The following is a 14,260-nucleotide window of genomic DNA, read 5'->3' as shown; positions in this document are numbered from 1 at the left end:
TTTAAAATCACTGCAGAGAATAAGCATAACAGAGTGGAAGAAAGGGTGATTTCTCGTCAGTACCAAGAAGCTGCTTCCAGGCTGTCAGTCCTACATTCTAATCCCAGCTCCTCTTTTTACCAGCTGTGTATTTAGGCAAATTAATGAAATTCTAAACTTCTCTTTCCTCATCTATAAAATTATAAGAGTATCTAGCTATCTATTTGTTTTGAGCATTAAATAAGATAATACCAATAAAGTATTTGGCATTATGCTCTTCACACAATCAAATCTCACATTTCTGTTGATAACATTAATTAACATTATTATTAGCACAATGACCAAGAGTTAGCCCCCAAATATTACTCTCATTATAAAAATAATAATAATTATTATTATTTCTGTTAGGAATATTGAGTCTCTCCATTAAGCCCACATCAGGGGAAAAACACTGTAATAAGTCAGACTTGACAAGGACCCCCAGAGAAAAATATCCCTTCTTCAACATTCAAACAACTTATTTGAATGCCCAACTTAAAAGGAGTCTTGTCTCAAATAGAATGGGGTGAGTTACGCTATTGTAGTGAAGCTCAGAACCTCAGTGGCTTAACACTGCAAAGGTTTCTTTCTTGCTCATGTTCCCATCAAACTCAAGTCAGTGGGTATCTGTAGTGTAAGTGCTGACTCAGAGGCCCCCGACAGCTTTCATCTAGATACACTGGCTGAGCAGTGACTTACACTTTGTGGTTTCCACCCACTAAGCATAGTAGTAGGATAAGTCTTATCTCTCTCCTCCAAGCTGAGTATTCTTTTGTCTGAGAGTCCATTTGTCATGTAGCCAAGATTAGGGCTGGGTAACCACCAAGGTGGTTTTGACCCGAGTACTAATTGACCTACATCCCTGCACCAAAATTGAGCCTAAATGTAATCTGATAGCTAAATCTGATAGCTATTAACTGAGTAGCACATCACTTCTTTCATTTTAGAGAATTCTAGAGCAGGTGTGTTAATGCAGCTTAAGGTTGCATGTCTTTTTTTGGAGGGAGAATATAAGCAACACTGAGTTATCAATTAAAATTGATGTAAGTATACAATGAATGCAGTTTCCTTGCATCAGTATTTATTCTTCTCTTTTCAGTTTGAACAGTACTCTACACTATGGGAAAAATCCACAAGGAAAACCCAAGTTGAGATTGATTTGCTGCCTCTAGTTTATCCATTAATATCACCCAGCCACAAGGTGGCAATCCTCTTTAGGGCTGCCTTGTTACCCATGTTTACAAATAGCAAATGTGAGAAAAGTCACTACCAAGCCCTGACCAGCCTGCTATTTCCTAGACTAACCCTCCTATGCACCTGGCTGCAGGTACCACATCTGCGTGACTGTGCTGATCTACTTCCTCCCCCTGCTGGTGATCGGCTACGCATACACTGTTGTAGGAATCACGCTGTGGGCAAGCGAGATCCCTGGGGACTCCTCTGACCGTTACCACGAGCAAGTCTCTGCCAAGCGCAAGGTGAGCAAGGGCAGGCAGCACTGCACCCACCCTGGCTCACGAGTATGACTGGAAAGCATGTGAGAGCCAGAGTTCGGGCAGTGTGAGGAACAACCAAGACAGGGAGGGGGGAGGGGCAAGAAGAGATCTTTCTTTGTGACCTAGGTCTGGACAGGCATGAGCCATCTCACTGGCACCTACCAAGCCATTAACACACACACACAAACACACACACGAAACCACTGTTACTTGTTTCTCATTAGTCCTTGCAGATACTGTAATGCATTTACAAGCCAAATAATTATAAATTCTTTTTTACAAAAATAGTGAATACACACTATCTCTCCCCTTACTTTTTTCACTCAACAAAATAGCCACAAGGTATTTGAAAATCAATATACAAAGTCATTCTTTTTTTTTTTTAATTTCCTTTGGTGCCTCTTTGCAGTATTTAATGATGCCAGGTAGTTCTTCACTGAAGGTTTCTTAGGAATAAAAAGGAAGGAGTATATCGCCTGTGTTCACAAAACTCTTTAAAACCCCCTTTAAACATCTGACACTCCCTTGCTATGACTGTCCAGCTCCTGGCCCTTCTCTCCCTCTCTGCCACCTCCTCTACCTTGCTGGGTCTTTCTCTTTGTTCATCAGTATGGCCTCCATTGGCTTTTCCAGTCATCACCCAGAAGAATGATATAACACAGTGATTCTTCAAAATGAGTATGCCTCAGAATCATTGAAAGGTCTTATCAAACACAGAATTCTAGGTGCCACCCTCAGAGTTACTGATTCCGTAAGCCTGGAGCAGTGCCCAAGAATTTGCATTTCTGACAAGTCCCTAAGTGATGGTAATGATGCTGGTCCGGGCCCCACTCTGAGAACCACTGACATAGCAAAGTCCTTTGGTATCACATATAGATGCTCCTTCCTTCCCCTCAAAGGCTGTTCTTACAAATGCTTCCCACTCCCTACTACATGGCACAAAATGAAGTGCAGAAGAAGAAAGTGGCTATGAGAAAAGGAGGATGTGCTAGTGGTCTCACCTATTGCCATCTCTTGCCAGGTGGTCAAGATGATGATTGTCGTGGTATGTACTTTTGCTATCTGCTGGCTTCCCTTTCACATCTTCTTCCTCCTGCCCTACATCAACCCTGATCTCTACGTTGAGAAGTTTATTCAGCAGGTCTACCTGGCCATCATGTGGCTGGCCATGAGCTCCACCATGTACAACCCCATCATCTATTGCTGCCTCAATGACAGGTAAGGAACCCATACTCTCTTAGGACCACAAGACCATCTGTCTATATCAGCTATAATTACCAATCAGCTAACCTAAGTGAGCAAAGCTGGCTATAAGACAAGAGGAAGTGGTGGAGATTGCAGCAAACAAATCACTGTATTATTCAATCCCTGTTGATTATCATCAAGCAGGAATATAAGCCCAGAGCAGACATTTTTTTTTCTGTTTAAAGAGAAACCAGAAATCCATATTTTTGTGTAACATCTTCCAATTTTTAAACACTGACAGCTAAGTCAATGGGGTGGAGAAGTGGATAAAAAAAAATACTGGGTGGATTTTTCAGGTGCACAGCTGAATCTAATTCATAGCTTATGAATTTACTCAGTCTGCATTATGGATTCAGAGCACAGGGGGCAGTGCATGCAAAGAGAGAGATTGAAAGAGATGGTAAGAGTGACAGAGAGAAAGAAACATTGGAATGTAATCCTCTACAAGGTATTTTTCCCTTCTCTGGTCTTTCATTTTCTACTTCCTATCCCATCATACAATCTGGGCAACTTCACCCAGTTTCTTCCAGCAGTTCCAACAGGATAGCCAAAAGGAGTCAGAGTCTCAAAGGCCTGATTTGACCATACCAAGTTATAGGGGTAAGGAGAGTTGCCTTCATGCAGAAGCCAACCTCAGAAAAGTAAGAGAAGGGAGAGTCCACCAACAATGGTGATCAGCAATAGAAAACTTATCATGGTGTGCATGAGCTGGGATTCTGTGGTGGAAGCTCAATCCATCATCCAGAGCAGCACACCAGCCTCTGCAAAGAAAAGGAAGCGAGAAAGGAAGGAGGTGGGATAAAAGGCATGTTACAGTCTTTATAGCTATCAGCCTCAGCAGTGCCTTCTGTAAATGATACATTCAGGTACTATGAATTTGGAGACAGACATTCTGTCCAAATGGTCTACATTTGTCTAACTCACAGATTCATCCTTCTTCTAACAGTTTGACAAACAGCCTAAACATTTTTTTTTTTTTTTTGGTAAATCTCCTAGCAGTTCTTTAAAGGTTAATTATTTCAATTCAGTAAATAGGGAAAGTGAGGTACACTGAAAGGATGTGACTGGCAGAAAGTCATCCTATAGTCAACATGCACTGGAGGGTAGGGGCTGTGTCTCAATACATGTTTTAATACATGGTGATGAGGACAGTATTATGACATGGTAAAAACCTGGTGAATGTTTTGTCAATGTCCAAGTGACCAAAAGTACGCTGTCCCTGCACCAGTGGAGGCAGCATAGTTCAGCGATTGTCCACAATAAGGAGTACATTTCACTGTACTTAGGTTCTGGTCCTGCATTTGACCTTGATGACTGGCCTTTAAATCTTTGTGGCCTCACCACTTCAAGTTGTCAATTAACTTAATAATAACAACACAGAGTCCATGTGTGAAAGAGTTGATGAAATGGTTTAAATGCCCTCTAAAAGCTGGCCACCCCCAAGGGTCACCTCTCTGTCTCTCTGTCCCCAGGTTCCGTCTGGGCTTCAAGCATGCCTTCCGGTGCTGCCCCTTCATCAGTGCTGGCGATTATGAGGGGCTTGAAATGAAATCTACCCGGTACCTCCAGACCCAAGGCAGTGTTTATAAAGTGAGCCGCCTAGAGACCACCATCTCTACGGTGGTGGGAGCCCATGAGGAGGAGCTGGAGGATGGCCCCAAGGTTACACCCTCGTCCCTGGACCTGACCTCCAATGGCTCCTCCCGAAGCGATTCCAAGACCATGACGGAGAGCTTGAGCTTCTACTCAAACATGCTCTCCTAGACCACAGGGCCTTCAGTAGGAACAACCACCACCATCTTTGTCTTGCTTCATGCATGGATAATCCCTTTATCTGGAAACCATCAGAAACAACCTAACATAGGGGCTTGTGGAAAGGATCAGAGGGTTCAGGGAAAACATTCCATCTTAGGATTAAAAAGAACCTGGCTCCTTCCATGTCTTTGCCACACCCATGCTGTGTGATCCAAGACAAATCATTGAACTTCTCGAAGCCTATAAAATGGAAAGGTTGGACTATACTCCATTCTGTGATTCCATAATTTAAAATGGTTACACATAAGCACTCATTTCAGGATGAACTCTGCAATGTAACAGATGCAACTCATCTGTTTGCCTGGAGACCCTGTTTTATAGTAAAGTCATTCTCAGTTACACTTAGATTATCCTCTTTAGCTCGTGGCTCACATCACAGATGTGAGAAAAAAAAAAGGAAACACATGAAATCTGAGTGAAAGATTTAACCCTATCTAAGCATCCATGAAAAGAAGACATATTTCTGCCCCCTTTTGGCATTTCATTATTTCAGTGCATTTGAGTATCACAGGATTGAGAGCCTCAGACTCACTTGTATTATATCCACAGTGATTGTTCTAAGCAACCAACGAAGGCAGAACATTGTCCATCCATACCAGTGAATGGTTGTATGGACCAAAAGTTAGAAGATTTGAACCATATTTAATTGTCTAAGCCTCTCTTTCCCTATTTGTAAAACGCTGTTGCTGAACTATATCATGCCAGTGTCTGAATTTTAAAATTCTATGATTATATCACTTTTTGTTTTGCCAAAAATTGGTGGTCTCAAAAAAGAATAGAAGCAGCAAATCTCGTGACTTAATACTAACTTCTAGAGATGTAGAACAACTACTAAGACCATGTGTCAATATCCACATTACACATTCTCTGATTTATCCTATAACAGTGTCTCCACCTCTGACAGAGCTGCGGGCTTCATGTCATAGCCTGTACCTCTTCATGCTCTAGCTCACAGTTGGTCATGTCATCAGGAAAGAAAACCATGCGGGCTCCCTGCTCTCATCTGTTGGGTGTCTTAGGGCAAGGGTACTAGCCTGGAGTCTTAGCTTTATACCCTCATAAGGTATGTGCTCCAGCACCCAGTGAGTGAGGAGACTGCACCCTGCAGCAGCACAATTTTAAAGAGGTCACCTTGCTTTGAGACTCTCTGACTTTCCCTGTCCTGCCCCTGTGGCTTTGCTGGTCTCCTGACTATAAGAGGTCATGACCCACCAACCCTAAAGGACAGTCAGTTAACTGAAAACCATGAACTTAATGTTTTGAGTCCCATTACACCTTTGGGGTTTCCAGCAGATGAGCATGCAGTTTTTTTCTGTCTCCTAGATTGGTGCTTGGTCCAGATATGGCTAGAACCACAAGTCTCAAGTAACTCGCACAAATGTTTTCCTGGTTTGAAGAATGGATATTCATGTTCTACATCTGTAGTGTTCAGAAAGAACAATGCTGCCCACGGGGTTTACAGCCTTTCCCAGCCCTGCTGGCTCTGACCCAAGCAGGGCATTGGCAGGCACTGGTAACAATATAAGCCAAGAGCCATATTCTGCAAAGCAGCATGGAAAGACTTAAGTAAATTCAGTAAAATCAGCTCAACACAAATATCTGAATGGAAGACTTAAATTTGAGGCAACAGAAGGCCGTGCCTAAAGCGTTCATCATACTTCCTATAAAGAACCATGCAATTATGTATTATTCACTTCAGAAGGATATAAAGAACTATGATTATAAGAAGCACCTAGGAAAAAAGTGTCAAGGATTTGAGAACATCCTCTACATGGAAGAAGTTAGAGTTGACATCATCAAAGATTTGAGTGTTTGCTCTGGACTTGGGGGAAACAACACCTTAACACAAAACCTCCTTCTGCTTGTTGGGGGGCCTACCAGACTTGCCATTAAAAACATGCAAGTCCCTACTGAGTCCAGTAGGGACTCAGCTGCCCAGCAGATGTGGAGATTCTCTACAGGAATCTAAAGAGCCACATTCACCATGGAAATCAAACCAAAGCATGGGTCCTTCAGAGGGTCTTTGCAATGAGAGTTCTCTGAGATAATTCCCAAAGGGAGTCATCAGTCAGCTGAGGAGAAGTGAAGTGGATATGGAGGGACAGCATGCTCACTTCCCCCAATAACAGAGAGTGTGGGTAGTCCTGGGAAATTTCAAATATGGCACAACATTCCATCTGAGAGGGCCCAGCAAGCTTTCCTGTGACCAACCCTTGAACACCCATTAACTTATAGAAATGTCAGCTCCCATGTGTGAGAAACACTATGATGTGCATGGATCCCATTTTATAGAAATGCATCACCCTGTGTCTATCCCTCAGTATTTTTCCTTAATGTGATGTTCAGTAGAAATAGAATATAAGACATCATGGGGCCATCTTTGTTGTGTTACTCAAAATTGTGGAATTCAGTTGCTGTCAATGTATTGTTTGTATTTTGCCAGTATCTTCATTCTCTCACAGAGAAAAATTGACATACATCATAGACTCACTGTCACATGATAATAGAGGGAAGGAGAGGGGGACCTTTATAGGTGAAACTAAAGGACAGGAGTCCTTGTCCTCCTCGCCCCCCACTAGAGTGATAAGACATGCTGGTATGTCCTTTCTCTGGGAAGGACTGCAAAAGCCCCTGGGAAAAGGAGACTCAGGATCTGACCACATTGATCTGGATTTCAGGAAGAATTATGTAAGTAGAGAGGGGTCATTCCTGGGGTTTCTGTTTTCCAGCCTGGGATCCTGGGAAAGAATGTCCATACAGAAATAAAGAATGTATTGCCTATCTCATGCTTCTGTCTCATCTCCATTTCAACAACCTACAGAAGGCTGAATTGGTGGAACTACCAACCCAATAATTTGCTTGGGCAAAAGGATAGAACCAAATACTCAGCAAACTCCTAACTCTGTAACAAAATGGGGAAAGATGCGGGAACTGTTTCCAAGCAGAGATCTGGAAAGGAAAGATGAGATTGCATGAAGTGACCAATGGTGTCACCTGTGAATAGCTGTGTGAGTTCAGGCCCTCCTGAAAGCAGACACCAGGACAGTTAGTAGTATAAGAGATTTATTGGGGGAATACCTGGGAAAGGTAAACGGAAGAAAAAGCAGGAGTAGGCAAGGAAAGCTTTGAGCCCACTGTACAGATCTCACACCTGGTGAATAAAGAGGAGCAGGGACTGGGCAGGAAGAGCCTCAGACTGGGTGTAGTTCAGAGAAAGCCTTGGTTAACCCACAGCAAGTCCACAGAGAGAAGCTTTGCATCAGCAGAAACGATGGGACATGGTAGCCCAGCATTCTGGGTCATTGGCTGGGAGTCTCTAGGGAGAAAGAAGTCTGTGCTTCAACACTTGTGGGCCCCGAAGGCACTGCAGGTGGAAACTGGCAGCAGACTACACTCTAGCCACCAGTTCTCTCCTGAAGGGAGATCTGAATTGGAACTCTGCCCTCAACTTCCACTAGAACTGTGGTCTAGTTCCCTGTGTTTGGAAATTATATCAGGGAACACTTATCAGGATTTGAAACTTCAATGATAATCTCTGAGCTCTGGCAAGATGCTCCCTGATTCTGGAGGCCACCCTGTACCACTTTACCCCTCAAAAGAATGATGAACAGCTGTGGGCTAACTTACAATGACAAGGACCGTGAAGTCACTGAGAAAAGGTGCTTTAAGGAGACAGCTATGCAACATATTTAGCACCAGAAACAAGTAATAAAAATGTTGCTATTTAAATAAAGCATCTTAAACTGGGTAGCCGAGAATCCACAAATCCCCTTCAAGATGCCCAAGAATCATATATATTGGGGTATTAGAAAAGTCATGATGTATTTTTTCTATGTTTCTATGCAAAAATGTGTCATGACTTTTCCGACAACTCAATAAAACAGTGTGTGTGTGTGTGTGTGTGTGTGTAACATAAGGGGTGGAAACCTAAACCTTCTCAAAAGTAATCATTTGCCTTCTGCTCTCCAGAGAAGGAAAGAAATTAAATTGTTTATAAGAGAAGGGCGAGGAGCCTTGAGACCTTCTCAGTGAGAGGTGGATGAGACCCAGGAGGACCAGCGTGGCTGCTGAAAACTGGAAACAGCTTTGGAACAAAATCATAATTCATCTCAGGCGCCTGGTTGAGTTAAAGCTATAGAACATCATTAAAGATATTCATGGCAATGGAAACATCAAATTCATGATTTAGGGGTGTGTTCATTCTTCACCATTAAAAAATGAGTATCTGTCAGCTGGAGAAAGACTAACCTTAGTTACAGGTCAACAAATAACACAAGCTGTGGAGTACAGACAAACCCAGGCCCTCCCTGTTGTACACAGGAATCCTTTCTCTCTTTCCTCTTCTTTTTACTCCCAGATTCCATGTGTTCCCCACTTTTTATTTAGCCCAACACTGGGCCCATCCCTGGAAGGCCTCCTGTTCCTAACACGCTCCCTCTTGAGATCTCTAGGCTTTCCCGTACCACTCTAGAAGTCTCCCTGGTGCGCTCCTTAATCAAGAAAGGATTTGTTATGATAGTGAGAACCCACCATTCTTTACAATCCCCTTTTTGTCCCCCAAATGTCCCCTTGTCCACCCCACAAACCCATCCACACTTTCCCTTCATCTCCTAGTCCCCATCTCCTGCTCACCCACGTTCCCAAATGGACATGGCTCTCAGAGCAGGGGTCCTGACAGACACCACCCAATGCGTAAAAGAAGCAACACATCCAGCCTCTCGGCCAAGTCAGATGAACAGCAAGCTCCAGACCGCCAGTTCTGAGTGTTTACACTGTCTGGAATGCACCTATATACAAAATGGGGTGGAAGAAGGGACATAGGGCAAGATGTCCCCAAACCTCCTTGTTTGATAGAGGGAAAGGGCCTTGAATGAAAGTGAAAATGTGTGCTCCAGAAAATATGGAGGCTGGAAAAGTGAAAGAATAGAAATAATGCTTCCTTCCTTCTCTTCACCTCAAATGTTATAGTAATAAAGACCATGATAATGATGACAAGTATTATACTCCAGATCTCTTGTGCCAAGCACTTTATGTACATCATCAGGTTTAATCTTCACATTCCATGAAATCAATATTATTGTCCTTAATTTGAAAACAGTGGGACACAGAGCTGAAATAACTGGTCTGAGATACTATTGCCAGAACTGAATCTCAGGGCAACCCAATTCCAAAACACAAGATCCTTTTGTTTTGTTTTGTTTCTGCTTTTTATTTCTTTATTTTAATTTTTAAAATTTTATTTTTATATTCCCCATACAACCCCCTTATTTTGCCCCCAATCCCTCCTTTCCCCACCCCTCCATAGAGTTTCTCTGGTTCATAGTTGTTGATTTTGATTTTTTCTTTCTTATAGTTATTCTTTTTCCTGGTCCCTTATTTAGATTTTCTAGATTCCAGCTATGAGTGAGACCATCCGGTATTTTTCTTTTTCTTTCTGGCTTATTTCGCTGAGCACGATCCCTTCCAGCTCCATCCATGTTGCTGCAAATATCATGTGTTTATTTTTTTGATTGCTGAGTAATATTCCATTGTGTATATGTACCACATATTCTTGTTCCAGTCATCTATTTTGGGGCATTTAATAATCCAGTCAAAAAATGGGCAGAAGAGCTAAAAAGAAAATGCTCCAAAGAGGAAATACAAATGGCCAACAGGCATATGAAAAAATGTTCAACATCACTAGCAATCAGGGAAATGCAAATCAAAACTACAATGAGATACCATCTCACACTAGTGAGAATGGCACATATTAAAAAAACTAGCAACAGCAAATGTTGGCGAGGATGTAGAGAAAAAGGAACTCTCCTGCACTGCTAGTGGGAGTGCAAACTGGTCCAACCACTATGGAAAGTTGTGTGGAGATTCCTCAACCTACTAAAGATAGAGCTTCCATATGATCCAGCAATTCCACTCCTAGGTATTTACCCAAAGGACACAGAAACATTAATTCCAAAGAGTACCTGCACCCCTATGTTTATAGCAGCACTATTTACAATAGCTAAGCTTTGTAAACAAAAAATAAGATTTTTTTAATTTAAATTTTATTTTTATATTCCCCATACAATTGCAACCCCCTTATTTTGACCCCAATCCCTCCTTTCCCCGCCCCCAACCCCCCATAGAGTGTCTCTGGTTCATAGTTTTTGTTGATTTTGATATTTTCTTTCTTATAGTTATTCTTTTTCTGGGTCCCTTATTTAAGTTTTCTAGATTCCTGCTATTAGTGAGACATCTGGTATTTTTCTTTTTCTTTCTGGCTTATTTCGCTGAGCATGATCCCTTCCAGCTCCATCCATGTTGCTGCAAATTGCATGTGTTTATCTTTTTTGAATGCTGAGTAATATTCCATGGTGTATATGGACCACATCTTCTTGATTCAGTCATCTATTTTTGGGCATTTGGGTTATTTCCAAAGCTTAGCTATTGTAAATAGTGCTGCTATAAACATAGGGGTGGGCGCAGGTGCTCTTTGGAATTCATGTTTCTGTGTCCTTTGGGTAAATACCTAGGAGTGGAATTGCTGGATCATACAAAACATAAGATCTTAAGTAAGACCTTCTGCTGTATCCTTTATTCAACATATTCCTAGACTTCAAGCCTTCTCTTAAAGGTACATATCACAGTCCAGACAGAAATGACTCCCAAATATGTTGCCAAAATGCTGATTCAAGAGGTGATGTTTCCAGGAACAAACAGTAAACTTTCATACTCCATTAAATCATCTGAAAAATACTCAAACATTAAGTGACCAGGATCTAACCATGATTTGAAGAGTACTTATCAAGGATTTCTAGCAGTAATTAACCTTGGCACAGTTAGCCTTGGGTACACAGAGTTCCCTAGATATGTATTTCTCTGGAGAACAAAATCTTCTTTTAGAACGAAAAATGTCACAGGGAATGGTAATATCTTATTTACAACTAACAACTTAGGCATCCATGTCTTGATGATGTGACCAGACTCATGGAGGTATTTGAGGTGGGGGTGGGAAGAGTTCAGCTAAAATATCCGTGAAAATGATGCACAAGGGGAGGGTATCCTGGGCCCAGGCTAAACCAAAACATTGTTCACAGGAATGCTGAGTCAAAAAAGAAAGGTGAGGGAGGGAGAGGGATCAAAACAAGGGCAGGGAGAGCCCAGGGACTATGTTGATGTTGCATGGGTGAATTGGTGGTAGAAATTCTATGGGGACTATACCTAAGAAAAAAAAAAGGAGGCGTCCCCACATTGGCATTTTAGAACAGGGACCTTTCTTCAGTAGAGACTGCTTGAAATAGGCAGAAGGCTCCCGGAGGAGCCACAGGTGAGCTGGGAGGCTAGCCCACGCCAGGCCCCTTCTGGCCTGCAGTCCGAGCCCAGAGGGGAGCAGCACCCACCGCAGGGGCAGACCTGGCGCGCAGGGGAGTGCGTCCCCGCATGTACATTTTAGAACAGGGACCTTTCTTCAGTAAAGACTGCTTGAAACCGGCAGAAGGCTCCCAGAGGAGCCAGAGGTGAGCTGGGAAGTTCACCCAAGATGCCGGCCAGTACCAGCAACACAGTGTCCCAAGGAATACGGCAAATTAGAAAACAGGCAGTAGGGAGTAGAAAAACCACATGCAACCCAGCAACTCCTTAGGAAAAAAGCACACCACAAAAAGAAAACCACCTACCAGATTGCAACGACAGTAACTTGGAAGAACTTCTGAGACTTCCAGAAGAGAATTTAAAATTGCCGTGATTAAAAAACTGACAGAAGTCATAAAGGAAAACAATGATAAGGGAAAAATAATTTACGATCAGAAGAATGAAATTGAGTCCCTAAAGAGGGAAGTAAAAGAAATGCAGGAGATCAAAGAATTAATGGAGGTGCTAAAAACTCTGGGAAAAGCAATGAAAGCAGAATAGATGAAATGGAAGAACAAATAAGTACTCTTGAAGACACAGAAATAAAAAGAACTAAAACAGAAAAGGAAGGAGAAGTATGAAGGAAAAGGACTGAAGAAAGACTTCGGGAACTATCTGACTCCATGAGGAAAGGAAATATAAGAGTTATAGGAATCCCAGAAGGAGAGGAGAGAGATGTAGGAACAGAGAAAATATTCAAGGATATAATTGAAGAGAACTTCCCAAACATGAAGAAGGAGCTGAAAATTGATATACAAGAAGCAAGAAGAACACCAAACTTCCATGACGAAAGGAAAAATACAGCAAGACACATAATAGTAAAGCTCCCAAGAATCCAAGACAAGAAAAAATAATGAGGCTGACAAGAGGGAAGAAACAGATAACATTCAAAGGAAAACCAATCAGACTGATATCGGACTTCTCCGAAGAAACACTACGGGCAAGGAGAGTGGAGGGATATAGTCAACAGACTCCAAGAAAACAGATGCCAACCAAGAATACTCTATCCCGCAAAGCTCTCCTTCCTCTATGAAGAAAGAATAAGGACCTTCCCAGACAAACAGAAACTCTGGAATTTCATTACAACTAAACCCCCACTCCAAAAAATACTACAAGGAGTCCTAAAGCCAGAACCTCAGAGGGACGAATAACAACAAAAGAAGGCCAAAAAAAAGTTATTAAAAGAATAAATAAATAACATCAAAGGAAAGACAAACACAATGGCAAATACAGATGCTAACATATCAATATTAACTCTAAATGTAAATGGACTAAACACTGCAATAAAAAGACACAGAGTTGCAGGCCGGATTAAGAAACAAAACCCAACCGTTTGCTGTCTCCAGGAAACATATTTAGCTACAAATGATAAAAATAGACTCAAAGTGAAAGGATGGAAAACAATCCTACAAGCAAATGGACCAAAAAAGAAAGCAGGAACAGCTATACTTATATCAGATAAAACATATTTCAAACTCAAAAAGATAAAAAGAGACCCCAATGGTCACTACATTATGATCAAGGGGACAATACTTCAAGAAGAAATAACACTCATTAACATATAGTCACCAAATGAAGGAGCACCAAAATATATCAGACGACTATTGTCATCTTTGAAAACAAACATCAGAGAAAACACATACGTAGTGGGACACTTCAACACACCACTATCAACAATGGATAGATCAACGAGACAAAAAAAATAAGTAACGACACTAAAGCTCTAAATAAGGATCTAGAGAGCTTGGGCTTAACAGGCATCTATAGAACACTAAACCCAAAAAAATGTGAGTACACATTTTTCTCAAGCACAAACAGATCATTCTCCAGATCGATCGCATACTGGGACACAAGACAAACATCAACAGATACACCAAGATTGAAATCATACCAACCATCTTTTCTGACCATGAAGGCATCAAACTAGAAATAAACCATAAAAAGAAGGCAAGGTACTCTCCTATACCTCATGGAGATTGAAACCCACACTACTGGAAGTCCACTGGACTAATGATATCAAAGAAGAAATTAAAAAATTCTTTGAATTGAATGACAAGGAGGACACCAATTTCCTAAAATGTATGGATGCAGCAAAGCAGTAATAAGAGGGAAATATATAGCAATAGATGCTCACATCAAGAAACAAGAAAGAACTCAAAGAAACAACCTAATCTCGAAGCTCAAAGATCTAGAAAAAGAACAACAAAAAACCCCAAAACCAGTAGAAGAAAAGAAATAATAAAAACCAAGGCAGAAATAAATGAAATCGAAATTAAAAAAAAATCCAAAAGATCAATGAA

The 14,260-nt window shown here is 41.5% G+C and overlaps 1 protein-coding gene across 1 annotated transcript in view; it reads left to right on the top strand.

Moving 5' to 3' along the window:
• The window catches only part of TACR1 (tachykinin receptor 1), a 143,182-nt gene extending 138,338 nt beyond the window's left edge, over nt 1-4,844 (top strand). The window contains exons 3-5 of the mRNA XM_037527701.2: nt 1,346-1,496; nt 2,536-2,732; nt 4,232-4,844. Of these exons, the coding sequence (XP_037383598.1) occupies nt 1,346-1,496; nt 2,536-2,732; nt 4,232-4,523 (640 nt within the window). The 3' untranslated portion in view covers nt 4,524-4,844. The remainder of the gene's footprint in view (nt 1-1,345; nt 1,497-2,535; nt 2,733-4,231) is intronic.
• The last annotated feature ends 9,416 nt before the right edge of the window (nt 4,845-14,260 follow it).

Source organism: Talpa occidentalis, unplaced genomic scaffold (genome assembly GCF_014898055.3).
Source record: "Talpa occidentalis isolate TD23 unplaced genomic scaffold, MPIMG_talOcc4v2.1 talOcc4.5, whole genome shotgun sequence".
NCBI lineage: Eukaryota > Metazoa > Chordata > Mammalia > Eulipotyphla > Talpidae > Talpa > Talpa occidentalis.
This window is presented reverse-complemented; position numbering and strand designations above follow the sequence as displayed.